Source organism: Amblyomma americanum, chromosome 7 (genome assembly GCF_052857255.1).
Source record: "Amblyomma americanum isolate KBUSLIRL-KWMA chromosome 7, ASM5285725v1, whole genome shotgun sequence".
Lineage (NCBI taxonomy): Eukaryota > Metazoa > Arthropoda > Arachnida > Ixodida > Ixodidae > Amblyomma > Amblyomma americanum.
In genome coordinates, this window is record NC_135503.1 from 27,720,693 (window position 1) to 27,745,490 (window position 24,798).

Sequence of the window (24,798 nt, forward strand, 5' to 3'; positions counted from 1 at the left end):
TCTGATTGATGTGGCTGACCTGTCATGAGCTGCTGTGGTTGTGGATGTTTCGACCACGATTAGTTTTATCCCTTCGCTAAAGCTGATTGTTGGCAGCAAGGGTCTCTGCGAAGAGAACATGACAGTCCTGGAGATTAGGAGAGTCAGCGCCCGTCCCTGTGCTTCCATGTTTGACTTCTGTCCTGTTCTTAGCGCTGTTCCTACACCAGTCCTGGAGAGCATCGCGGTAGGGTCTGCTTCGAAGAAATGAACGTGCATGATGCAGTTTTTAAGAAAGAAGCGCCACTTTTGGCAGCATTAGCATTTTCTGTTATACAGGGAGTCCACTTACTATGACCATCGGATACAATGAAAGCAGTCCGCGTGACCATCAGGTTCATTATAAGTGGGCTGAACTGTATTTGAAACAGTACTGGGGATACATTTTAAGGACCATTGGGAAGACGGCCACTGCCATATCTGGGTTAGCGCAGCATCACACGAAATGTGTGAAGGATTCCATGTGCTGTCAGCATGGTGCCTTATCTAACTTCTAAAATTATTTCCCATCTGAAATGAAAGTCAATTACAGTACTTTCCTCTGTTCAAAAAAAACAGTAACAAATATTTTCCCATGCTTTCCTTAATGCCAAAGACTTTGGCTTCTTTTGTATATTTTGCTGTGAGAGCGACAGCTGTGCAAGTTGTTTAGAACACTGAGACGAAATGCCTCATGGTGATACTAATCAGTACCATAGAAGATGCAACAAGTGAGCAGGGGGTTGGCACAGGTGGGTGGAGGAAGCAGTCATCTTTTTCGCTGCTATGGATGCTGCCAGCATCTGTGAGGCACTTGTGACCTTGCTGCATCATGCCAAATGGCAGAGCTTCCACTCGTGTATCTTCTTGCTTCATGAACGAAGAAGCCATTACTGGTGGCAGCTGACAAGGCTTCAGAAAGGCTTCAGTTTTCCTGTCTTGGTTTAAAAGGAATGAATGGCACAGTCTTACACTTCTGCTCTTTTCCCAATGTTTCAGTTTATCATTCATGGTGTATGGAGCAGCAGGCTAGGAAATTTTCACTGGCACCGTTATGTATACCTTGCTCTTTTTCCAAACCGAGTATACACGATTAAGGCTGTAGTGATGCTATATGCTCTGATGACATCACTCGTGTGTAGGAAGAGTCAGTCTCAGTGAAGTGCTGCTTGTGTTGCAAATTATTCATGCTACCACTATAGAAAGAAAGAACAGAAACCTCAGACGGCAGCTGTCTTGTCAGGGTCCGGGTGAACACCTTGTGCGCTGGCAACGTGACCAAGAAAGCGAAGTTCCTCAAAGCCAAAATTGCATTTCTCGGCTTTGATGGTGAGTTGTGCGGATTTGAGTGCTTGTAGCACAATGCACAACCGCTCCAAGTGTTGGTCAAACGTGGTCGAAAATATAATAACATCGTCCAGGTACACCAGGCAGGACTGCCACTTCAAGTCGGAGATAACGGTGTCCATCATGCATTGGAACGTGGCCAGTGCTGAGCACAGACCAAATGGGAGCACCTTAAACCCATAGAGGCCGCCGGGCGTCACGAAAGCCGTCTTTTCCCGGTCACTCTCGTCCACTTCGATTTGCGAGTACCCCGCACCTCCACCAAATGTTGCGAACAATTCGAAGGAAAATCTCCGGAGAAGAAACGTAGAACTGCGGCGCTCCCTAAGTGGTCCGAGCGCGCGAGCGAGAGAGAACTATCTTCTTTCTCTACGAATGCAGGAGCTTCTACTTCTTTTACAGTGGCACGTATCAATATGCACATGTGTTTAGGTGCACAACACATCTTTAGCAGGGGAACATAATTGGGTTGCGAGGTGTACGCACTTTCCTCACAAAATCTCGGGTGTGTCAAAATCCAGTTGATAATTGAAAGTTTTTAAGGATCGTACATTTGTTCGAATTAGGCATACTTTGAATTAAGGGGTGCCTTTTTATACACCTGATATTTGTCAGACCATTATGTGAGTTTGACTGAACTGTAAGTTTGAATTAAGTGAGTTCTAATTTGCAAAGTTCTACTGTGTACACTGCTGCCGGTTTGTTCTTTCAGTCCAGACTGACTTCTGGTTTTCTATTATAGAGTGTTCTCTGTCCCCCTCTGTTTGCATCCTGTGTCCAGGCCTGCACCACACTGACCACCCTCCTCAAAGAACTGCTATCACTCTCCAAGGACAACACTGGCTATATTCCTGTCCTTCAGCAGAACCTTATTGTCGCCCAGCTTGCACGCTTGCTGCAGGGATCACTTCAGGTGTGCAAGCTAAAGTTTGCCTTTCATGGCATGGCAACCAAAACGTTTTGGGGGTAGTAACGATTGTCATTATGGGCTTCTTGTTTCTGCTCACACATTTCAGTTAAGTTTTATTAAAGTACAACTAGTACTCCTTGTTCAGTAAAGCATGAAGTTGGCCTAGTGGTCTGGGCGTCCGCCTCGGCTGCGGGAGGTGGTTGGTTCGAAACCCACCGCCGGACACCCACCGGTAAAAATGGGTACAAGCCACCCCTGGCCCGGCGCCCGGCTTCTTCAGGGGTGTGTGCTTGGAGGAGGCTCCGCAAACCCCGCTGCGCCCCTTCGGGGGCAAACCCAGTTTCGAACAACTCAGCCTGCAAAGGTGGTTCGTGTTTCACTCCCCAGTGAAGAGTTCGACTCAAGACTCGTACGCTCTAACCAGCGTCAAGTACAAACACTATGGTCCTTCGTCAGAAGCGATTCAGCGTATCACTACGGTCATGGGCTAGTCCAACTTTTCGGCTGTCCGACTGTGAGAAAAAAAAAAGGGGGCCACAAATGGGCTTCTACCGCACGAGGCGGATTTAACGCTGTTGACGGCAGAACTTATCGCTGATCCATCAGAGCAACTGTGGTCAAGACCCTTTTCCCAAGCATCTCACCCAGAAGAGCCGAGCACCGGGCCGGGGGATATCTTGTACCCATTAAAAACCGCTGGGTACCCGGCGGCACTGGGGATCGAACCCAGCACCTCCCGAATGCGAGGCGGATGCTCTACCACAAGGCCACCGCTTCGGTGGCATGAAGTTGGGTTAGTTTATTTTGTGTGAGACAGCACAAGCAAGCGGATCGAAAGAGACACATAATGTGAGTGCCTCTAGCAACTGAATGGTTATTGCAAGGGATGCAATAGATAGGGAGTGCTGATGATGCAGAAACCCAGCAGTGATAGATCGCACAAGGAACAACAAAAAAAACAACTAAAAATGCAGTAGCAAATGTGTCTTAATTTTTCTCTGAATGTATCATGTCGTTTTCACTACTCAAAACTATTCCTTGCCACTGCAGGCACTTCATAGTAAACTGCTACGCAACTATGCATCTGTAGATCACTGTGCTGCTAGCTCTTTAACTTTTTAACCATGATGGTAGCAGTGTTCCCAGTGTCATGAAATAATAATTAGGGGGTTTGGGAGGAAGCCAGTGTTTTGCTCAGCTTGCTGACCAAATGTCTTGTGCACTTGCAGACTATGAAGGACAGCCGCCTGGCTCAAGCAATCTGCCATTTCTTCCTCACTCTGACAGCTGTGCCTCAGGTATCGTTGGATTTAGACTTTTGCAGGTGGAGTAGTTTGCCCAAATAATAATGTTGACAGCATGCGGCACCTTTGAATTTCAACTGGAAGCAGGGCTAGACTTCTGTTTTCTCTGGAAATGAAAAGCACAGAACGCGAAAATTAAAAGCACAGGGCCTTTGCAGCATCTGCCCAGAAATATTAGGGGCGACAGCTGGTGGAGCTGCCTATTGCAGTGTGCTGCCGAATCATTTTTCAGTGTATTCCATTTCTTCGGTTTCTTTTACTAGGTAATGGGTAATATAATAAATGTGCATTAGGTGCATAGAAAAAAAAAAGAAGATGGTCGCAAGATGTAAGCAGTTTTGTAAAGTTTTGTTTTGCTGAAGTGACTAAAACAAGCTAAGTTAGATTGGACTGTCTTGGCTGGCGCTTTGTAAATGACTGCCTCTTTTGCTGGGCAGATGGCGGAGGCGCTCCAGTGCAGCGGTGTTGTGCACCAGGTGAGCCCGTACTTGTTGGCGTGCTACCAAGGCAGCGACAAGGGTTGGCAGTCCGTGTACCAGCTGCTGGTGCAGCTGGTGACTGCGCTGCTGCACTCGCTGCGCCACTTCTTCTTCGAGGATGCCCTGGGCTTCATGGCAGTGCATGTGGACCGGCTCTCCGCAGTGAGTGAAGCTGCGCGTTGAAATTGTTTCGGGTTGTTCCTGGTGACTGCCCGCGATTCGGCAGGGCTTAGATTGCTGGTGAAACTGAGGGAGGAACAAAACGTGCTCCCCTATGTGGGGCGGTGTGAAGAGCACCAAGGTAACTTGTGAGGAAGGCAAGTCTGGCTGCACTCGCATTGTGCGTTCTTTCAAGTGAGAAAGCTGGCTTGTTGAAGCACTCCATTCGTGATCAAACATGTCCAAAACAGGCTGTTTATGGAGCAGTAATCTCATCTCTTCATCGGGCCAAACATGGTGTTCAAGCAAAGGTGTGCTCTCTCCCTGCCAGCTCTGTTTTTGGTGTCCGTTGTTCTAAAGTTGCTGGAAAGAAGGTTTGTGAATAGTGTAGGACGGTCTGAAATAGCTCTGGTGCCTCACACTCTCATGGACTGCTGCATTTGGTTGCTTGGCAAAGAAAAGAGGCATAAATTCATTGATCGCACTGCAGTGCAGCTCAGCTACAGACTGTCTATCGTAAAAGTTCACAATCATGCCCCGAAACAAGTAAAGGAAATTCGAACAACTTGTGGGTGATTACAATGCGTGTTTAATGTGATAGTGCTGGCTGCAGTGGTGAATGTACTGTTTGCCACGCAGCACAGCGATGCCTTTCTCCACTCAGAGGTGTGTTTGACACAAGCACTATAGTTCTTCACCACAGCGTGCAGTGGATGCCACAGATTCTTAGCATGGTGAACGGCGCCATTCCCCTTTTCTCCTCATTGCTCCTCCGTATTATGCCAACGACACCACAGAACCAGGAACTGTGCCCTTAACAGCTGTTGCTGCATGCGAGACGGCTGTTTCCATGCGAGACGGCACCATTGATTGAGCTAGCCACTCTGGAAAATGGAGAATGGGAAGTTTGGAAGTTTGACTGGTTTAGTAAAAAGAAGGATGAGATTTTAAATACATAAGTGGCTTCCCCTTAGTAATAAATTTGTGTGGATGAAAATATATTTGTCATTGTGCAGGGTCTCAGGTTGTTCATTCATTTGCAGCAGTGCTTCAGTGGCAGTGACGCTGTGCTGCTGAGCATGAAGTCATGCATTCAATTTCTGGCTGTGGTGGCTGCATTTTGATGGCGATGAAAGGCAAAAGTACAGTGTATTGATGTTTCGATTTATTAAAAAAAAATTATTGCAATTACTATTTCAAAACCGACTATGATATGCCTCACTTGTGTGTAGCTTTAGCACAAAATCGCACTGCAACCTGTGTTAAAGGAGTAGACAGACAAAATTTTTGAGTGAATGTTTCTTTGGAATGGTGCACAAGACAATAGTGTATACGAGTCACAACGTGGAATTCTCCTGCGCCAGCTATTTATAATTGAATTTTTTTGTTGTGCCATTTCGGTTTCAGTTTCAACAGCCGAATGACAGCTGTGGCGTAAGAGACGATTTAAGGTCACGTGGGTCATGCAAAAACTGCGATATAATTGCTGCTTGCTCCATGTTTGTGAATCCAGCTCCTGTGTGCAGGCTTGTGTAAGAGTTAGTGTGAATTAAAACGAAGAAAGCTGCAACAATACTTCAGTTTTTGTATGGCTCATGTGACCTAAAATCATCTGTTACATCACAGCCATCATTTGGTTGTTGAAACCAAATTGGCATGGCAGAAAAAAATTCAATTAGAAATTACTTACCACTTGGCACAATCCACAAGGCTGTCCATGTTTTCTAATGTGCTGCGCATCATTCCAAAGAAATAGCACACAATTAAAATTTGGTGTTTATACTCCTTTCTGCTTGTGTTCTAATAAAAGTGGGAAATTTCAAGACAAGTTGAGTTTCGAGATTAGCAAATTGCAGAAAAGTTGAGTGTGCTGATTGTGCATTGAAAGAATTTAAGCCTTCTCTGCCTTTATTTTCTAATGCCAACTTCATTATGCAGACCATAAAATTAATTATAATAAAATGAGTCCCATGTAGCAGAATTGCAGTGAAACATGGTTGACAAAGATGGGTGCACAACCTCAGGGCCCATTTTCAAGATATCCATATTTTGTCATGAAAAACATTTCGAGATAGGCCTGATGAGGACAGTGGCTATAGTAGCTTTCAACTTAAGCAATATTTCAAGATATGATAGTTTTTGATGATGATTTACTGTATCTTTTGTAATATTGTTTGCTTAGACTGCTCCTGTTTCTTATGTGCATCACCTTCAGTGGACATACATGGCCCGGTACTACATAAGCAGCCTGCAATAGGGAGCCTTGAAAATCAAGCAGCCGCAAAACTTAGGATTAAAGTTGTTTTGCTCATGCAACACTAACGGAATGAACAAATAAAAATTTGTTGTTCTTGCCTCCACTGTCATTCTAGGTACCCACTCTGGCATCGCTTTGATGTTTTATGACAACTGACTAAGCAGGGGCATTTCAGCGTACTAGTTGAACTTTTGTGCCCTTCCCTTTTTCAGTGCCTTATGCAAGTGCGTTCCAACCCAACACAAATTGACGAAGCCCTGGTCACCTGTCGCTTTGTCTGCAAAGTGGCCTCTCTGCGAACTACGTGCCCATGCAACCAAACAAATCCTTTAGTAACGCTCATGGTAGGCCATTTTATTCATGTTATGGCACTGTGTGTCTTGGCGTCTGTGCTTTGCTTGTTACCTTTTCTTTGCTTTTTGTTCTGGGACAAGAGTATTATCGCTGTTCCACAAGTGACAATACTTTGCTATGCAATACCCAGATAAGCTTGCAGAGCGAGAGGTGGTCCGCTAGCTTTTATCTTCTATTTGATTCAGTCACTGTTAATTGATCTGTTTTTTTTTTTTTTTTTCCGTATCCACCATGGCACAGCAAGATGCAGTAGAATCCCGATGGTACAATCATGGTTGATACGAATTTTGGGATGATACGAATTCATAAAATTCTCGGGCCGGAGAGAGCTTTAAGTGTTAGTACGAATACTCTCTTGCGCCGCTGCCGTATGGATGATACGAACGCGTGAGCTGTGACCGCACCCTCGAGCACTATGCACTGTCTGCGCAGTGCTGATGCAGGATCACCTGTAGCACAGTATGCATCGCAAGTAGTGGCCAGTAGGGCGCAGCCTGGATATTGCCGATGCTGTGTTTCTTCTGTAATCTGAAATTTCACCCCACAGGGCGTCCCAGCAAAAAGTAACTAAGGTCTTAAAAAAGATGAGGCATCTGACCTATGTGAAATTTAAGTGATTTTGAGAGTTACTCGGCGTGGTATCTATACTCTGTTTCATACATCAGGTGCAACGCTGTCAAAGCTAGCGCTCTTACTAGCACTGCCTGCATCCGCGACCAAAAAGTAGTGCGTTCCTTGTGGTGAACGAATCACAGTAAATGTTTTGCCTGCAGGCTTATTACATGACACATTTGTCATGAGCTTGATTAAGTCCACTTAACGAGCTTGATTAAGTCCATTGCTGACGACTTGCTGTCGCTTTCTCGTGCCTTAGGCCACTCGGCCACAGAACAAGCGCGGAAAAACGCGACTCCCTTTATTCTTCTGTGCGGACTATTTGCGTGGCTTTCATAGCGCTGCACAGGATGTATAGAACGGATTATAGTATTTTTCATTCTGGTTAGCTTTACTGATAATAATGCTAATTAATTGTTGAAAATTTCGCTTGAGGAAAAAAGTGTATAGTGGATTGTCTTTAGAAACGACCACCTGGAGCACTTGCAACAAGGTGCCCACTTTACCTAGTTTTCTTTACTGGATTTAAAAGGAAGCTGGCCAAATGCAGACTACCATGTTTCAGCGTCTCTTTTTCAGCCCTCCCAGACACTCTTTCAAAGAACTAAGTGTTTTTATTCAAGAAGTGCTGTCCCCAGTGAGGTATGGTGTTTGCAGCAGTTGCATGCTAAATGCAAGCACATGTTGATGCTTCATGAGAAGTGATTCAGTGCAGGTACAAGGCAGTACCTTTGATAGCACCTCGGAACCTAAGAAAATGCAGGTACTGATGTGCCTTGAAAAGTTTTGGCACAGGTGCAAAACGTTCAGGTAGCACCTAAAATATGCACCTTGTTCTGGGTGCATGGCTGGAAGTGTGGTGGCATTCACAACTTTCTATTTCATGCACTGTTCTTTTTCTTCTTTTTGTCTGCAGATTAGTGTCACCTCACTGACATCATGCACAGTTGCCTACCTTAGCCGGCCTAATCTCCTACAGCACATGCTCGAGGTGATCACTCCCCCAGTATACCTTGTCTGCACTTGTCATTGCTCCAGCATTAACTCGCTCACTTGCTCGCAGCGTCAGTGCTGGCTGCAAAAGGCTGATACAAAAGATAAACAAAGCTAAAAAGAATTATTAGTATTTGGCTGTGTAACACGATCATCAGGCAATGACAGTCAGATGCCAAGAGAATTGTTCCAGCTCTTTTATCTGTCAAATAACTATTGCGGCCTTTTATTAATTTTAACCTGCTTTTAATTCTAAATCATTCAAACAGACACATGGAGCTCGTGGATTCATAAATGTGCATTTGTTCTTGTGGAAGGTGATAGCTCTAGTAGTTCCTGTAATACATTGTACTAACTGTCATTGCCTTCATCAGCTGAGTTCACCGCAGGACAGTAAATGGTATTACCGGGGTTTTATTGCTGTCTCACTGTCTTGCACTAACCTGTCCTGACCTACTCTTGTCTTTCAAATTTCTGCGCACAGTACAAGAAAGGACCTGCTGTCAAGCCACAGCCCGAAGAGCAAGGCAGCCAGCCAAGGCGGCAGCTTTCTACTGACGATGTCACCGACCCATCTCCCAAACTGACCGAAGCGAGGAGAAAGTGAGGCGCATTCTGTTGTCACTTATGCTCATAGAATTGATGTGCTGATGCATTAGCATTTAAGACTGCCTCCTCCTTCCTACTCTAGAAGCATACGTGAAAAGGCACTAGGTAACCCAAGCCATAAAGATACTAAAGCTAGGCTAGCTGGTAAATGTTCATACTTGCATATATAGCAGGACGCAATGAAGGTTGACGTGAAAAGAAAATGCGCAGCAACGTGTTTAATATCTTTGCCATCCTTCGCTGTGTTTGCCTCATTTCTAAGTATGGACACCCAAGCGATTTTTAGGGTTGGATGAGCAGCTGTGTTAGTTTCCAGGCAAGCGTCTCTGCTGTCATTGCCTTGTTTCAAGCCTGCTTTTAACTTTCTGTTCCAGCTTGTTAGTTTACTTTTGCTATCAAACATGTGTTGCAAAGTGTGTCTGTCCTTCTGTACACTCCAGGCTCCTGGAATTGCTGTTTGTCTGCTTGTCCTGCTGCCAACAGTACAGTCCCAGCGTGGCCGAAGCCTTGTCAGATCAGGTATACATTCCATTCTCAGAATTATTTTGCGAAGCTCTTTTCTTTCGCTTCAGAACCTTGTTTTCCTTGCACAGCCATTTTGCTTTCTTAGCTTTGCTGTGCTCGCTGCAATATAGCACAAACTGAAATGCAAATGTCAAGTTTTTTGAATGTGAATTGTTAGCATTGAATATCAGATCATTTCTATCTCATGGCTAGCATTGGGACGTGGGCCCCTCATTACTCTTAATAATTCATGTATTTATTTATTTTGCCCTCAGGGACTTGCAGCCAATCTAAGGGGTGTGGGTATGAAGAAAGTACAGGCAAACGATGGAAAAACTATTAGTGCATATGAGATTGTTTCTATTTACACCAACTCAAGCTTCACATGAGGCTTTCAAATTTAAACAGCAGTGGTGCTTTGGAACTAGCCATCACCTGTTATAAGAGGTCTAATATTGTTATCAGTACACTTTAAGCACACCAATATGATTAAAAGTAAGGCACAGTTGGTTTCCACAGCGCTGCACCTTCAGCAAAGAAGCAGGCTAGGCGAGAACTGCCCGAAACTTTTGGTCAGCTAGGTTGGCTTTACCCCATAACTAGTGGCACATTGGGCGCAGGCTTCCCCGTATGGCAGTGGTGTTTTGTTGAAAATAGGTATGCCAGGCCGAAAGATAACCACAACTGTAGTCCACATTCCCCTCGTCATGCTATGTCGTGTTGGTTTTTGTGATTTCCCTTGCATGGCTAGTGCTGCCAGCCTGCCACCAAGGGTGCCAGCTCCATGCACGAAAGGACTGTGGGAACGCTGTTGGCAGAAGGGCCACTTGCGAGGGCACGGCCCATCGTTCGATGTATTGAATGTTCTGCTGAATAGGAGTTCGATAAAGGCTAACAGTTATTGTATACTTTTGCATTGAATTTTCACAGCATGTTTTGGCTATTCGATATAGACAATGATTCAATATATTTGGGATCGACTGTATACCATACCGTTCAATAGCATAAAAATGGAGAGTGCACTGTGATACTGCTTCTGAGCTAGCATGTTGTGTTTCTTTTCCAGGCTTTGGATATTGCTGAATGGAAACCAGTAGTCCAGCTTTCCTTTCAGTCACCATCCATGGAGCAGGAGCAACAGTTGACGTTCGGCACCCTGATAGCTGCTGCACAGCTCTGTCTCAAGTCACTTATCAAGGTCAGTGGCAGTGCAGTCATTCTTCTATTTTTTTTCTCACAAGGCCTTGACAGTTCCTTCTTGTATGGTTTGCTTAGTGTTCCCAATTCATGTTTAGGTGTCTGCCAGTCAGCTTAGCCCGTGTACTAGTAGAGGTGGCATAAAGTCAGTCGCCGACCCACTCTTTGACCTGGTGCAATGGCCCAGTGGCAATGGCATTGGAGGCCAAACATGCATTCTTAGGTTTGATCCTGATCGCTGTGGCCACATTCATTTGAGGAGAAATGTAAAATTGCCTGCATACTGAGATTTTAGTGTATGCTAAAGCCTGAAGTTCATCCAGGCTCTTCCATTATGGTATGCCTCATACCTTACAGTGTTGCTTTGGAACATAAGAAATGTTAACCATTAACCAACTAAAGTTGTTGCCTCATTGGATGCATTGCATTTTGGTGTTTGCTAATAGCGTATTTGATTTATGATTTTGAATTTAATGTCGATTCATGGAGTTTTTGAAAAGAGTGATACCAAATTTTTTTGTGTTTTTGCTCTGGGATGATCAGTACAATGTTTAATTAAAAATTAATCACCACGTGGAATTTGTCAGCACTCAATAAATAATTTGAAATTGAATTTTTTTTTCCTCTGTAGTTTCAGCTTCGGTTTCAGCTGCCAGACAATGATTGACACATCACAGGCGAGTATGAGGTCACCCGAGGCGTGCAAAAAATGTAACATAACTGCTGCTTTGTTGTTTTAATTCATTCAGACTCGTATGCTAAACTGCTCCAGAAGCCGGAATGGCAGCGAGTGAACAGAGGGCTATTATATTTTAGTTCTGTATGCCTCACGTGATCTGGTGCTCACTTGTGACGTCGCAGCCATCTTTCAACTACTGAAACTGAAGCCGAAACTGCATCGAAGAATAAACGCAATTGCACGTTAGGTACTGAGCATAGGCGAATTTCACATGATAATTCGTGTTTACTAATGTCTTGCGTATCATTTGAAAGCAAATACACTAAGAAGATTTTGGTGTCAATACCCCTTGAATGTATACAGCTACAATTCACGGATTATTCAAACTGAAGAGCTGACCATGCCAACATGGCTTCCTTTATTCACTTTTGCTATCACCAAAAACCCAAGATGGCACTGAGTAGGAATTTTTCTTGTTGATTTTCCCGTTCTTGTTTTTACAGCAAAAGCTGTTATAGCTTTGGTTTAGCCGTAGAGCCTTGATTCTGCCATGGAATGTACAGCGTCAGCCATAAGACCTCGAATTAATTAATGAATTGATTTTATTGAACTTAGTTAATTTTAATTTAATTTTATGGCTACCGCCTGCCAACCATGGCAGGTGGAAAAGTAGAGAGAGGGAAGAGAGGAGGGAGGTGACAGGTGGCCTAGTGGCTTGGGAGGTTATCGTGAGAGCTGAAGAATGCGTAACCGGAAGGTGACTACCATGGCAGGAGGAGGTTATGACAAGGGTGGAGGAATGCGCAACCTGAGGGCGGTTTTACGGCAGAATACAGGGCTATGTGGCTAAACCAAAGCTATAACAGCTTTTGCTGATTCATGTACTAAGCTGGCAAGCCTAGCCCTACAAATTTGTCTAGAGTGAAATCTTTTTAATTCAGACCTCATTAATTTGAGCTGTACAGCTTGGCCTGTCTACATTCCATTGAAGTCTATGAAAAAATAGCTGGTTAATTCGAACAAGAATGGGCAGCGCCACCGATAATTCAAACTATGTCCCACGCCTGGGCATGTGGCGAACCAAGCAACGCTTCTGCGAGGCTGTGTCGCATGCTGCGTCGCCTCTTTGGAGGAGATAGCGGGAGGCCGGATAAACGAGGAGGAGGGGAAATCTCTCTATGTTAGTGGCGGCGTGGTGATGGCAACTATGCATGACCACCAAGATTTTTATCCAGCCGTTGCTTGTAAACGCTGATCTCAAAGGCTGCAGTAGCTTGCTGTGATAGCTTTTAATCCGACAGTGTTAAAGGTCTTGTTGTCAAGAAAATCCGGTGTCGGCATTGTGAGCGAAAAATCACGGGCATGGCTCTGGCAGGTGGTCCCTTGCTGATGTTTGCAGTGCATCATTTTTTTTTGGTGCCCTCAGCATCATGTTCCGTGCAATTTGTTGCAGCGATACCGGTCAACCTACGCGGTGTGCCACAGTGTAATGGTTGAGAAATGTCTCATGTTTGCAGTAGTTATTGCGCCAGAATTCTTAGGGAAAATTGAAACTGTCCAAAAAACTCGTGCTTTAGTTTGGCACCTTGTGACTCAGGGTTGGAAGTCTGGAAAATCAGGCAACGTATGTGTGATTGCCCTGGACACTTTCGCTTTTCAACCTAAATGGTCATGCAGCGCCTGCAACTCGTAATTGTGAACTTGCGAGACGCGAAGGTTGTGCTTTCGTTTTGGTAGAAAAGCGGCAGTCACACGTCAGTCGCACGCTGCTCAATTTTCCAGCCTTGCGACCATGCTCACAGCCTTTTAAAATGATGGGCAGACAGTCTAATTGTGCTACATTCTATTGCGACATGGAGGTAATGCTTTATTAACATTGCTGATGCAGACTGACAAGCACCAGTCTCCTGCAAAGTCCCCTGCTGGTGTGTCGGGGAACCATCACAAGCAAAGGTAGTACTTTGCACTTACTCAAATGGCATGTACTAGGTGCAGCAAAATTTCAGCGCTTATGTTTTGCAGAGAACCGACTGTTCAGCCCGTCTTCAGTCAGAAATACATAGCTAGCTCTCGGCCTTAATAACTCCCACTACATCGTTCAGTCTCAAAAACATATACTACTGTTGTCCTCAACACATTTCCAGGAAGCTAGAACAGTAATGTCCAGTCATATCAGCTGACTGAATGAATGCCATAGTCTATGATCTTCATGCCAGCAACAACACTGTTCCTCTTGGTGTCAGTGCATGAGTACTGTAGTATATAAACTCTAAAAATAAAGAGCCGTTTTTAGTGTTTTGAGTATCAGTAACTGCAATGGCTTTGGCAAGTTCAGACAAGACTGAAATAAAGACAAAGAAATGGACGTGGGCAGGGAACGTAAATATGGAGAATGCATTATTGATAGTCCCTTAGGGCAGTGGAGTGGATTCTAAGGGAAGGAAGACATGGGAGGGGGCAGCAGAGGGATACAGATGAGGTCACAAAGTTTGCAGTGGTAGGATGGGTGCAGCTGGCACACAATATGATTAATTGGAGATCACAGGGAAAGGTCCCTTTTCTGGAGTTGATGTAATTGGGCTGAGGACGGCATCTCAGACCAGCACAAGTATCATAACAGACTGTGTACGCATCATGAACACAAAGATAACTGAGGCTTCATTCCTGTCATCCATCCTTTGTGCGCCATGCTTGCAACTCTGTTCTTGTATGGCTCTGCTAATTTGTTCCCGCATGCAGGCTGCTGGAGTTCGCTGTCTTGGAGATGAGCCTGTCAGTCGCCTTGGGCCAGGCCTTGCTGTATCGGCTACTGCCTGCTGTTCCCCTCCAGGAGAAGCAGGTCTTGTCAAGGGCACTGAGTAGTGAGATAGTGAGTACCTAGCCTTTTTTTTTTTTCGCATTGTTTCACTTTGCTTACCCCCTCCATGATTGTGGCTTTTCTGGGGAATTTCAGGACAAGCCTCTAGATTAGTAGAGTGGGCTTAATCTGGCCTTAAAATAAGTACTCAAAAGTGAGTATATGTCACGCTGTTTGTGTATCACTAGTGCTGTGTCGGGAAATCAGGCGCACTGTTCAAGACACAGTCAGGCTGAGATTGCACACGTTATTCAGCTAAACAAAATAGCCTGCATAGGAGATGTGTGTGAATATCAAATTATTGGTTGCGAAGTGCACATGAATACAGTTCAACCTAGATGGAACGAACCATCATATAGCGAATTCCTCGATATTGCAAACTTTCTATGTTCCCCAATGCCGCCCAGATTAAAGCGCTTGTATTTGAGACCTCCACGTAATGAAAGTGTTGGGGTAGTTTTGGGGTTGGGGGTGGGGTTGGAAAGTGTTGGGGTTGGTATAATGAACTCGCTACGCCGACTGGGGGGTTAGCTTGTGCTGAGTTAAGTTTCATGACGATAAAGCACGAACTACGACCACAACAAGCGACCGCAGTTAAAACGCATCGTTCTCCAGCAGCGTCAGCTATCTCCGCTGCTTTAACTTTTGGAACGTCATACCCATCTCCACTGCACAGTTGCTTGTGTGATTCCGCCGCCGATAGCTGTTGCGTGTCTGGAACGGGGACGGAGAGTGCTGGCGACTCAATGCATAAAGTCCATTTCCTGGGGCAACAGCAGCAGGCAGAATGAGAGAGGGAACATGTGGAAAAAGGCGTCTTCCTCCGCGACCGGTCTACCGTGGCAGCGCGCGCGCACTCTCCCCAGCCCACCCGTAGGGGTGCTGTGCGAGCCGGGGCAGAGATGGTGGCAGCGCAATCGCGAAACGTTTCTTTGCATTTATGACTTCGAGTAACGGGCTTTTCTGTACTCATTTTAAAGATGAATTCACCTACATTTATTTTTTTTTCCGTTCTGCATTGTCCTTTCAAGTCTTCTCATGAAAACTGCATGTAACGAAAACCTGGATGTAACAAAAATTCTGGAAATTTTTCTCAATTTTGTTATATCCAGGTTTACTGTGGCAAAAATTGTTTGGAAATAGAATTGAAGAAATTCAAATATCGGCATTGGTACTTCAAACTAACGACCAACGTCTTTTTTTCCACAAAACACAGCTATAAAAGGAACTAGAGTTACTGCAAACAATTTTTTGTCTTCACCCAAATCAGGGAGGGGGAATCATGTATTAATAGTAGGTGTGTGCGAACATTGAAATTTTCGAATACGAATCGAATATCTGGTCAGCACAAAAAATAAATTGAGAAAAGATAAACAAGCAAACATTGTTGCTCCTATTTTTTCAAAGTAGTGTATGGCCTTTGCAATTGAAATAAACAAAACTAGACTGCCTGAGCACCGTATATTCGAAGGTTGACTTATAAAATGCCCCGCAGCCCCGAAAAAAAAAAAAACTACCGAAAATGCAGTGGTCATATGAGGCGGCTCGATCGTGAAAACACCTGTAATAAGCCTGTGACGAGCACAGAGTTTCGGAGTGCTGGAAGACATCGCAAACGTAAGCGAGATTGGAACGCACATTGATGTCGGAACAGCTAGACTGCTTCTAAAAAGGAAAAAAAAATTACCAGCGACGCGTCAGTGAGTGCTGCACAGAGTTGAGATTGGATTATTGGATTACTGGCGAATGCCCGCGTCGACGGTCAGTTGCCATTGCCACGGCCGTGGTGAAGCTCAGAAACCAAAACTACGTGGCCAGGTTTTTTTGACCTAGTGACAGGGGCCCTCCGAACGTTGTCACACCTGCCGTTAGGCCAACTTAAGAGGTGCGTGGGTCACAGTGCACCATGCAATAGGCGGGATTTTTACAGGATCGCTTGCCCTGTCGTGACACCTCGGCTCGCCCGTTCAGCAGCCTCGCGCGAAATTCCGCAAGTAGGCTTTCCCGCATAGTGTAGTCGACCAAAACAAGATGGTAGTGGTCACGCTCATAGAGTTATTAAGGTGACAGAACGAATGCCATGGGTGTGGGCATTAATTAGATAACATATTACGGAAGGATAAAAAAATAAACGCTCTTCCGCGCTGCAGTTGTTAGAAGCGGGTCGTACCCCATCTCGTTCGCAGCACGTGTGGTATGTGGGAACGCCCACTTGCGGAATTGCGCACGAGGTCAAGCCTAGTATGCGATAGGTCCACGCGATAAACAGCGGAGAAGAAAGAGAACAGGGCCTTTGCTACTGTTTTCCTGCAACTTTAACCTCTATATTCTGATAATTTGCCCAAATATTGCGGTTTCGCCACAATCGAATTTACGAAAGTCAGCGCGGTATACGATTGTTGCTGAGTATTTGAGAATTTTCGAATATTCGGAAATTCTCAAATATCAATTTCTCGAATACGAATATGAACCGAATATAAAACATATTCGATTTGTATTCGAAATTTCGAATATTCGCACACCCCTAATTAATAGTAATAAATGTTATTTTGTGTACTAATACTCTCTTTGCACTTATTTTGATAACAGTTGCATTCAGTGAAAAAAGGTCTAATGTCAAAGTTCGACTTAATGCTCACAGGACAAAGGAGCGTACTGAACGCTATCATGAACCAATGTAAGGTGGCCGAATACCTCCTTACTGGAGGAGTGATGTCAGTGGCCAATTATTGGAGGGGCAAGGCCCAGGGCAGTGCTGGCAAATCGCAGCAAGACTGCTTGCGAAACGGATACAGGAGCAGCAACCAGAGTTGTGGGGGGTAACACGAGTGGGACCATCCCTTCTGGGCTCTCTCATGATGCCTGAAGACAAAGTGCCGGTTGTGTTATGCAGCCTGAAACATGTAGCCTGCTTAGCTCTGGCGCATTGGTTTCACCGGACTGCAAGTCCCTAAGTTATACAGTTTCTAGATCCTGACTGATGAAAATTGAGAATGGTCAAAGCAGTTATCATGAAACAACCACAGCAGCGCACACGAGCAGCAGTTTTGCCCGTTGCACTATCCTCCACTAGCCGGGCCGCTTCCATGCACGCCACACGTCTTACCGTAGTGATCTAAAGCGAGAGGATAACTGCCAGTCAGGTTCACAGCCAATTGTCGACTGCATCTTGGCATGACGCAGTAATGTGCTGCACTTCGTTTTTTTGACGGGCGGCGGCTCTCAATGGACGGTTGGAAATGTCGCAATGTTTCGCCTCGAGTCCAGATGAACAGGAAGTTCATAACTTCTAAATGTTTAGGAGGTTTCAATAGTGAAAATGGGGTGCAAATCGATTATTAAATGCTATTCGCAAACTATTCGAAGTTTTGAATATTCACATGCTGCTACTGCATAGTGCAGGTGCACGCCCACTGAAAAAGAAAGGGACAACTTGATCGGTTAGCAAACACGTCCTGGTGTTACAGGCCCTTTCACATTTAATAAAAATCAAAATCCTGTTTTAACCCAATATTAACAAGAGTTTGTGTGAAACTCTTCTTTGCTTAGTTGTCCAGTGCTAAAGAGCTTGTATATTTATTCTCAAATACAAAGTTAAAAAAAAAAACATGCAGAAGAGGCCTCGAGTTAGGGCACCATTTGCAATTCTAAGCACAATTATTAAAATAGCAGAAACGATGAACAGAGAACAGTATGGGAATATCTAATAGTATGCATGGCAGAAAGTTGTAAAATATATACTGTGTATTATAAAGTCACTGAGGTACGGTACATACATGCTTGCAAAACGGAACTGACACGTTTTGAAAAAAAAAAAAAAAACTCTGATGTTTTCACAAGTTGCATATCAGTGCATTAAGAATACAAATGCAACTAGACTGCGAAGACCCTGCCTCCCATCACGTGAGTTGAGGGCACAAGCGTTGCTGTGGCAGACTGAACGACCACATTTTTGCAAGAAAAAATGCTCAAGCTTTGGAGAATTAGGATTCCAGTCAGTAAACTTAGAGAATCCTAAATAGTATTACGGTGACACTTTCTTGTTTATTCATCCATTTTTCTTTTTCAGAACCTTATCAAGACCGAAGTTCAGAGGCATCTGCGAAGAGGTGGCCAGGGCTCGCCAAGCACATCCCGTACGAAAACGCCACCTCTGGACCCAGTCTCAGAATGGTCTTTAGTTCAGACGTTCATAGATGTTGCGGAACAGGTGTTTAAGTAACAGCTAACCTCATGTTTTTGTTCTGCTTACTCTGTACATATTTTGATTAGTAAAACATATATGAAACAAGAAGTTTTGTTTTCCTTTTGCCTGCAAATTTTTGCTTTTGTGGGCGAAAATATCTGTAGCTACAATCATCACTGAAAGCGTTATTTAGGATTAACCTTTTGGCAAGTCTTGGTAAACACTTTCAATGATCAACCCGGTGCAGGTAAAATTAGCATCTCAAATGAAGTACTGTAGCAATGTGAGCATTGCTGCACACTTATTTTAACAGGCTCCTATGTGCAAACACCTTTGTGAAAAGCAGCTTACAAATATCCTTCAAGAAATGATGACGCAATTAAGTGGTGCAAGGTTAGCTTGGCCAAATTGTTTGGTCCACACAAGCTTAGGAGCCCTCCACTAGAGCACCTCTTTCTTCTTGCACTCCCTCCTTTATCCCTTCCCTTACACCATGGTCCTGGTGTCCACCCTGATATGCGAGACAAGACAATTGCTGGGCCATTTCCTTTCCTCAAAAACGAATTTTCAATTTTGCAAGGTGGGGTCAGGAACTCTTGTATTTCGCCCCAGAGAAAGCTGAGCAGCAGGTCAGGGGTAAAACCCATTTGAAAACAGGCTAGTACCTGGAAGCATAGAGGATCAAACTGCACATCTCCCACAATACAAGGCCTATTCTCAACATCTGTCAAGAGAAAAGTACATAATTGTAGCATCTTGCTAGTACTACTCTCCTATGGTGCAGAAACTTTGAGGTTAACAGAAAGGCTTGCAGAGAGCTATGGAAAATGAAGAGGGTAATGTTGAGACTGGAAGAGAGTAAAGTGGGTTGGGGGAACAAATGTAAGTTGATATCTTTGCTGAAATAACGGATGGTTCCTTAGGGCAGGGGTTTTCAATCTTCTTGGCCTCAGAAAGCCCCAACAGCATTTAGAAGGTGTTGAGGGACACCATGTGTCTGGGATTCCATCCCTTCCTGTCCAAAGCACGCAAAAATTAAGAGCAGCATGCAGACACATGGCATCTCAAGAAATGCCCAAATTCAATTGATAATAGCTGGCTGCACACTGAAACAGTCTGCTTTAGTGTAAAGGGTAAGCTTTAGGGTAAGGGAGCAGGTTCTGAACAAAGGTGAAAGCAGCAGGGGTGGCAGATGAGAGCAGGAGATTACTGGGGATAGGGTGGCGGCAGCAGGCACAGGACAGGGCTGACTGGAGATAAGAGGTAGATGCCTTCGTCCTACAGTGGCATACAACTGCATGTGGGATGCACATTTCAAGTTGAAATCCACCATTCTGCATTTTCAGATTTTTTTTCTTGTACACTGTCAACAGTCTGTCTTGTGTTGTACCTGCTGTTGGTCACTTGATATGATGCCAGAGATCATTTATGGAATACCAGCAGCAGGACATGGCTTAAAACCCAATAAATATGTTGTTTGCAGTACTATACACCACAAAAGACTCCTTACCTTCAGCAAAGACTGTGTGCACTTACTGGCGCATGGTCTGTGTGGGTACTTCGTGCCCAAAGCGCACGCATCGCCAAATTTCCCAGTTGTATGGCTCTAGTTTTCACTTCATTTTCAAAAGCCCGATATGGTGCATCACGTGGCAGTGATGAAATAGCACATCCACAATGACTCGGTGTATAAGTATTTATTTGTCGGTAGTCATTTCCGTAGCAGGCACGTGCTGGTAGTGTGTGCTTGACACACTTAGTGAAGCAAGACTGGGAGACACCTTGAGTAGGACAAAATAGCATGCATTAAGGCGGTGAAGCGATTAAAAATGGCTGTTGCAAAAGTCCTACCTTGTATATCCGAAAAAAACATGGCTTTCCATTGTAGGATGACGATAGTGTGAGTGAGCTCCAAAGTCTGACGAGGTTGCTGGAAATGAAATAAAAAGAAAGATGGCGTGTTGATACGTTCGCACGCATGTACAAAAATAAACTAACTAGTGACACCAACAGTGCGAGAAGTGTGCAAGCAAGAGGACGCTGTTGGCACTTCAGGTTCACAACATACCTGGATCCGACGCGCAAATAGGCTCGTAGGTCCGATTCCCGAAACCTCAAGACATCCACTGAGACAGATGCTCCAACCTACAGGGTACAGGCAGTGGCGCAATGAACAAAAGCAGCCCGACGGCAAGACAGAATCATTGGCCTTACTTCGCCGAAGAGCTTCTTCAAGGCTTGAACAATGACAAACTTGAATATGCTTGCATCAATGTCCTCTTGTGGCTTCTCGAAGTTACTGCATAAGTGGAAAATTCAAGGTACTGCACATTACCACGGAACAGAAGCGACTAAAACGGTAACACAACGATGACAAGCAGATCACAGGCGTGACCAATAATGTGTTACATGTATACATGCGCTGTGAGGCGGTAAATAACGCTAGGATATTGTGGGGCGACAACTGCAAAAAGTGCTACGTAAATTAGATGAAATATCATTTCCTGGGGCCACACACGCACACTCCCGTTCATTAGTGTAGCATCCACTGACGCAAATCGTGATCGTGACAGTTCGTACTCACAGTGAAACGTCCATGTACACGTACTGCGGTCGACAAACAATGCGAAAATTATCTTTCACATTCGCCATTGGCACTGTGCGCTCGTTAAAGCAAGTAAAGAATACTCTGTTCAATTCATAGAAAAATTCAGCTATATCAAACGACTAAACACACCGAACCATAGACCGAACACGTGGGTTCGCGCGGTTTCTGTTTTCCATTTTTTTGCGGCTGACGTTACTGACGTTATGACTGTTGCAATTTGAGAGAGCTTGCTGCTTGCTTAAAACTGTGGTTCTGGTTGGCTGTTCACAGGTTTAGGCGTCATTTAATTCAGATCAACTGCTTATTTAACAAATAAAACAGTAAATTTAAAAAATATGAGCAATCATTGTCTCAAATTATTCCAGCTCAGAAGAAAATGTCACGTGCTGCTCGCGAGTCGCGCCTCGCCCGCTGAAACGCGCCCTTTTTTCTTCCTATTGTGTGCGAGTCGGCCATCTTCACCGCGAAGACGCCGCTCCTGGCTCTTACGGCGATCAGCTTTTGCTGCTGTAGCAGTCGCAAGACTGTTATAGCTCCAGCGAAGGCACGAAAACCGTGACGGGGAGAGCTTGCAGTGCAAGAAAAAAAAACTCATCCTATGCTGTATTCATGTGCCGGGCTCTTAAATATTTAGATGTCTTGTGCACAGGACACTGTTTCTGAAAACGCCAAAAGCCCTCCGGCAAAAAAGCGCAGGACAGAGGACAGTTCAGGCAACGCCACGTCTGGAAAAGCAGTTGTGAGTACCGAGCATGCCGCAAGCAAATTTTATTCCGCCCACTGGGCGCATGCCGCGTCTATGCGTTTCGCACGCGGTTAGGCCTAAGCTCAATGAAGAGTGAAAGTTGCGCGTTCGCTCCGCACGCCTCCTGTTTGCGCCCAGCGTTTTCCCTTCATTCATTTTCTTTCTTTTCGTTCCGTTCTTTTTAAACGCTGCGCTGTGCTGCTCATGTTACTGCATTGGTGATGTCCGTGCGTTCACATTTAGGTCTGAAGCACTGGCGGGAAGCGTGACGCTTGAGCCTTTCAGCGCGTGTATCAATTGATGACCGGCGTTTCAAGTTCTTGCCTGCAGTTCGTCAAGCTGTGTCGTGTTTCTACGGCTTTAGCCGGCCTTCGTTGGGAGACATTGCGTACAATTGACCATGAGCGTGGGATGGGAACTATTTTTGCAATTTTCGTGCCGGCGCCTCGCGCGCCTGCAAGCGTTGACGGATGTGAGCGAGCCAAAGGCTGCGTCGTGACGGGCGGGAGTCGTAAATCGTTACTGCCGTGACCGCGGTTGGTTTGAGCTCGTAACCGATTCGGCAGAGTTTGGATGTCGTGGGCTTGGCAGCTTCGCGCTGCAGCCCCAGCCGGCTGGCTGTAAAACGAATTTAGCGGTTCTTTCGTGTTAAGTAGTACGGCTACCGTACCGTACTGAAGGGCTGTCCATCCGCCAGTCTGCTGTACTGAAGCTGCACCTGATCCGGCGCCAGAAATAGCATCGCTAGCGCTCTTTGCGGGGGTGTTGGAGGCTGGGTCCAGTTGCTGTGCATTCGTTGGTGTTCCTGTCTGTGTTCGGTTATTTTAGCGTGGTATTCGAGCGTGCCGTTACTGGAGACGCGTGAATTCAGTCATATCTTCAGGTGAAAATCTCCGGAGAGGACCTGCGCTCTTGGCACTGACAAAGGGTTTGAAATACTGTTGAAATATATCGTTTCCCTCAAACTGTTTCAACTCGCCATAGCGTAATCCTCAGTGCTCACTGTCAAAAGTGCATGCTGTGGTCTGAATTTAACTTGAAAATGACGAAATTTTCTATTCTTCCTTTAACTGGTTGTCTTCTTGAAAGTCTGTTCTAGTTTAATTATTCGTCAGCTTTCTTGATGTGCAAAAAACGTGAGCTTGCTAATTGAGAAGGTAAATTTTGCGCGCTCAGTAAAGTTCTGAATGTTTTTGAAGGGGGCGTTTTTCGGAGCCAACGGACACCAAACATTTTTTTCTTGTTTGTAAGTTAGTTTTGAGTGTAGATAGTAATACCTTGTTGGGGTTTGTATGGCTGGCAAATTATTTTAACTATAAAATATTGGTAAGGCAAAGCCTTTTTTAGCTTTTTCACTTGGCCATGTAATTTTTCTCTTGTAGTTCTGCGTAATCTGCTGGTAGAATGCTTGACATCTTGGAAAGCTCTTCTTAATATGTTGCATATTGGGCTGTAAATAAAATTCTGCAATGCCTATTTAGTAGTTCTGCTTCAGTAACTAATCCATGTTGGAATGTGTAATTTCAAGAGAAGGTAGTGCAGCTGAGTTCTGTGAATACTGATGTCTTATTAAAACAAGTTGTCGCTGTCCATGTCAGACTTGGTTCATTCTGTAATAAGTTCAGTTACTCTTCTCATAAATCATGCAACTGCTGTCTGACCATTTGGTATCTCTTAAATATCACTGGCAGCACATGCAAGATGAAAACTTGGCCTACAATAGTCAGGAATTTTATATATTGCACTTTGCAGCTTCAACTTCCTTTGCAATGTCCACTCTGCATATCACAAATAGCACAGGTTGTCTCTCTTCTTGCACTGCCTATTGTGTCAACAGGGAAGCAGTCAAGCTTTTTGAACCTGTAGTTTAGTGGCTGTTCACAGTATCTGTGAAATAGGCTTTTAATAGTAGCATCCAGGAACTTTGGAAAGAAATTGTTGCTTTCATGTGCAACTCAGTTGCTCTGTCCATACTGGTTGTATTTCACAGAGCAGGCTGTTAATCTTGCTTCCTTGCACAGCTTATCTTATTGTCGGTGAAAGTTGAACCAGTAGGCAGTACCTCATAAAATCCACTATCTGTGCCTGTGAGATGAAATCCTGAACAGCTTTAAAAGCGTGCGACTACTGCATCTAGTCCAGTGATGTTGAAAAAGATATTGAACCACTCGCAGTTTATCTGCAGTATGTTACAGTAGGTTGGCTGGAGGTCTGTTAGATTTAATGAATGTGTTTGCCTTCAGCCTCTGATGTAGCTCACTTTGCCTGGGCAGTGTATTTCTTGGGCCAGCCTAGGAAGTGGTTATGCTTTTGTATGTAGCCTACACTTAGACCATCGGCCACAGCAAGTGCATAATTGTTGCCACAGTTTATTTGCTTGAAACATTCCTGCAAGAATTTGTGATTGTGACACCTTTAACCAGGCAGTAGTGGGCTTAATTATAATGTAACTCTGTGCTTGCATGTTTGTGGATGTTGTAGCTTTAATGCTGGCTTTAAACGTCAGTGAATCAATTTCCTCATTACACACCTATGGACTACCCAAACTCTCTATTTAAAAAAAAAAATAGTTGGTACGGAACTCGGCATAGAGCTGCAAGAGTAGTGTTGCACAGATATGCTGGGTTGACATTTTACATCCTTGTGAAGTGCAGCTGGTGTCAGACAGCAGCCCTCGCTGCATTTGTTCAGTTTCTTGCCATGTGCGTAATCTAAAAATGACTGCCTGTTGCAAGCACGTCAGTTACTTTTTCAGTAGCTGTAGATGTAATTGGTTGTCTTGCGATCCCGTTCGTTTGCACGAGGTTTCGCGTCTGCAGTACTCGTGCATCTCTTTAAAGCCTACCCGAATGCTGGGAGCGGCACGCGGCCTATCAGCACGTGCCAACGAGCGAATGTTGCCTCGCGAGCTCGAACACCGCAAAGGGGGAAGGGAGGGTTGCGCTCCTGTCGAAAGCATCGTCTGCGAAAAAGTGTT

At 44.8% G+C, this 24,798-nt stretch overlaps 2 protein-coding genes across 2 annotated transcripts in view; one reads left to right on the plus strand and one right to left on the minus strand.

Annotated features, from left to right (window-relative positions):
• Nup188 (nuclear pore complex protein Nup188) overlaps positions 1 to 18,576 on the plus strand; it is an 80,317-nt gene extending 61,741 nt beyond the window's left edge. Inside the window, exons 38-48 of the mRNA XM_077631574.1 lie at positions 2,147 to 2,278; positions 3,505 to 3,573; positions 4,017 to 4,220; positions 6,687 to 6,818; positions 8,360 to 8,434; positions 8,921 to 9,039; positions 9,486 to 9,564; positions 10,616 to 10,747; positions 13,314 to 13,378; positions 14,165 to 14,294; positions 18,352 to 18,576. Of these exons, the coding sequence (XP_077487700.1) occupies positions 2,147 to 2,278; positions 3,505 to 3,573; positions 4,017 to 4,220; positions 6,687 to 6,818; positions 8,360 to 8,434; positions 8,921 to 9,039; positions 9,486 to 9,564; positions 10,616 to 10,747; positions 13,314 to 13,378; positions 14,165 to 14,294; positions 18,352 to 18,504 (1,290 nt within the window). The 3' untranslated portion in view covers positions 18,505 to 18,576. The remainder of the gene's footprint in view (positions 1 to 2,146; positions 2,279 to 3,504; positions 3,574 to 4,016; positions 4,221 to 6,686; positions 6,819 to 8,359; positions 8,435 to 8,920; positions 9,040 to 9,485; positions 9,565 to 10,615; positions 10,748 to 13,313; positions 13,379 to 14,164; positions 14,295 to 18,351) is intronic.
• Positions 18,577 to 20,146: 1,570 nt separating this feature from the next.
• On the minus strand, positions 20,147 to 21,268 carry Rpp14a (Ribonuclease P/MRP subunit p14 a). The gene is made up of 5 exons (XM_077631577.1): positions 21,053 to 21,268; positions 20,683 to 20,767; positions 20,537 to 20,613; positions 20,320 to 20,398; positions 20,147 to 20,249 (listed from the first exon to the last, which is right to left on the minus strand). The coding sequence occupies exons 1-5, from the start codon at positions 21,118 to 21,120 to the stop codon at positions 20,166 to 20,168; spliced, it is 393 nt and encodes a 130-aa protein (XP_077487703.1). The 5' UTR covers positions 21,121 to 21,268; the 3' UTR covers positions 20,147 to 20,165.
• Positions 21,269 to 24,798: the final 3,530 nt, after the last annotated feature.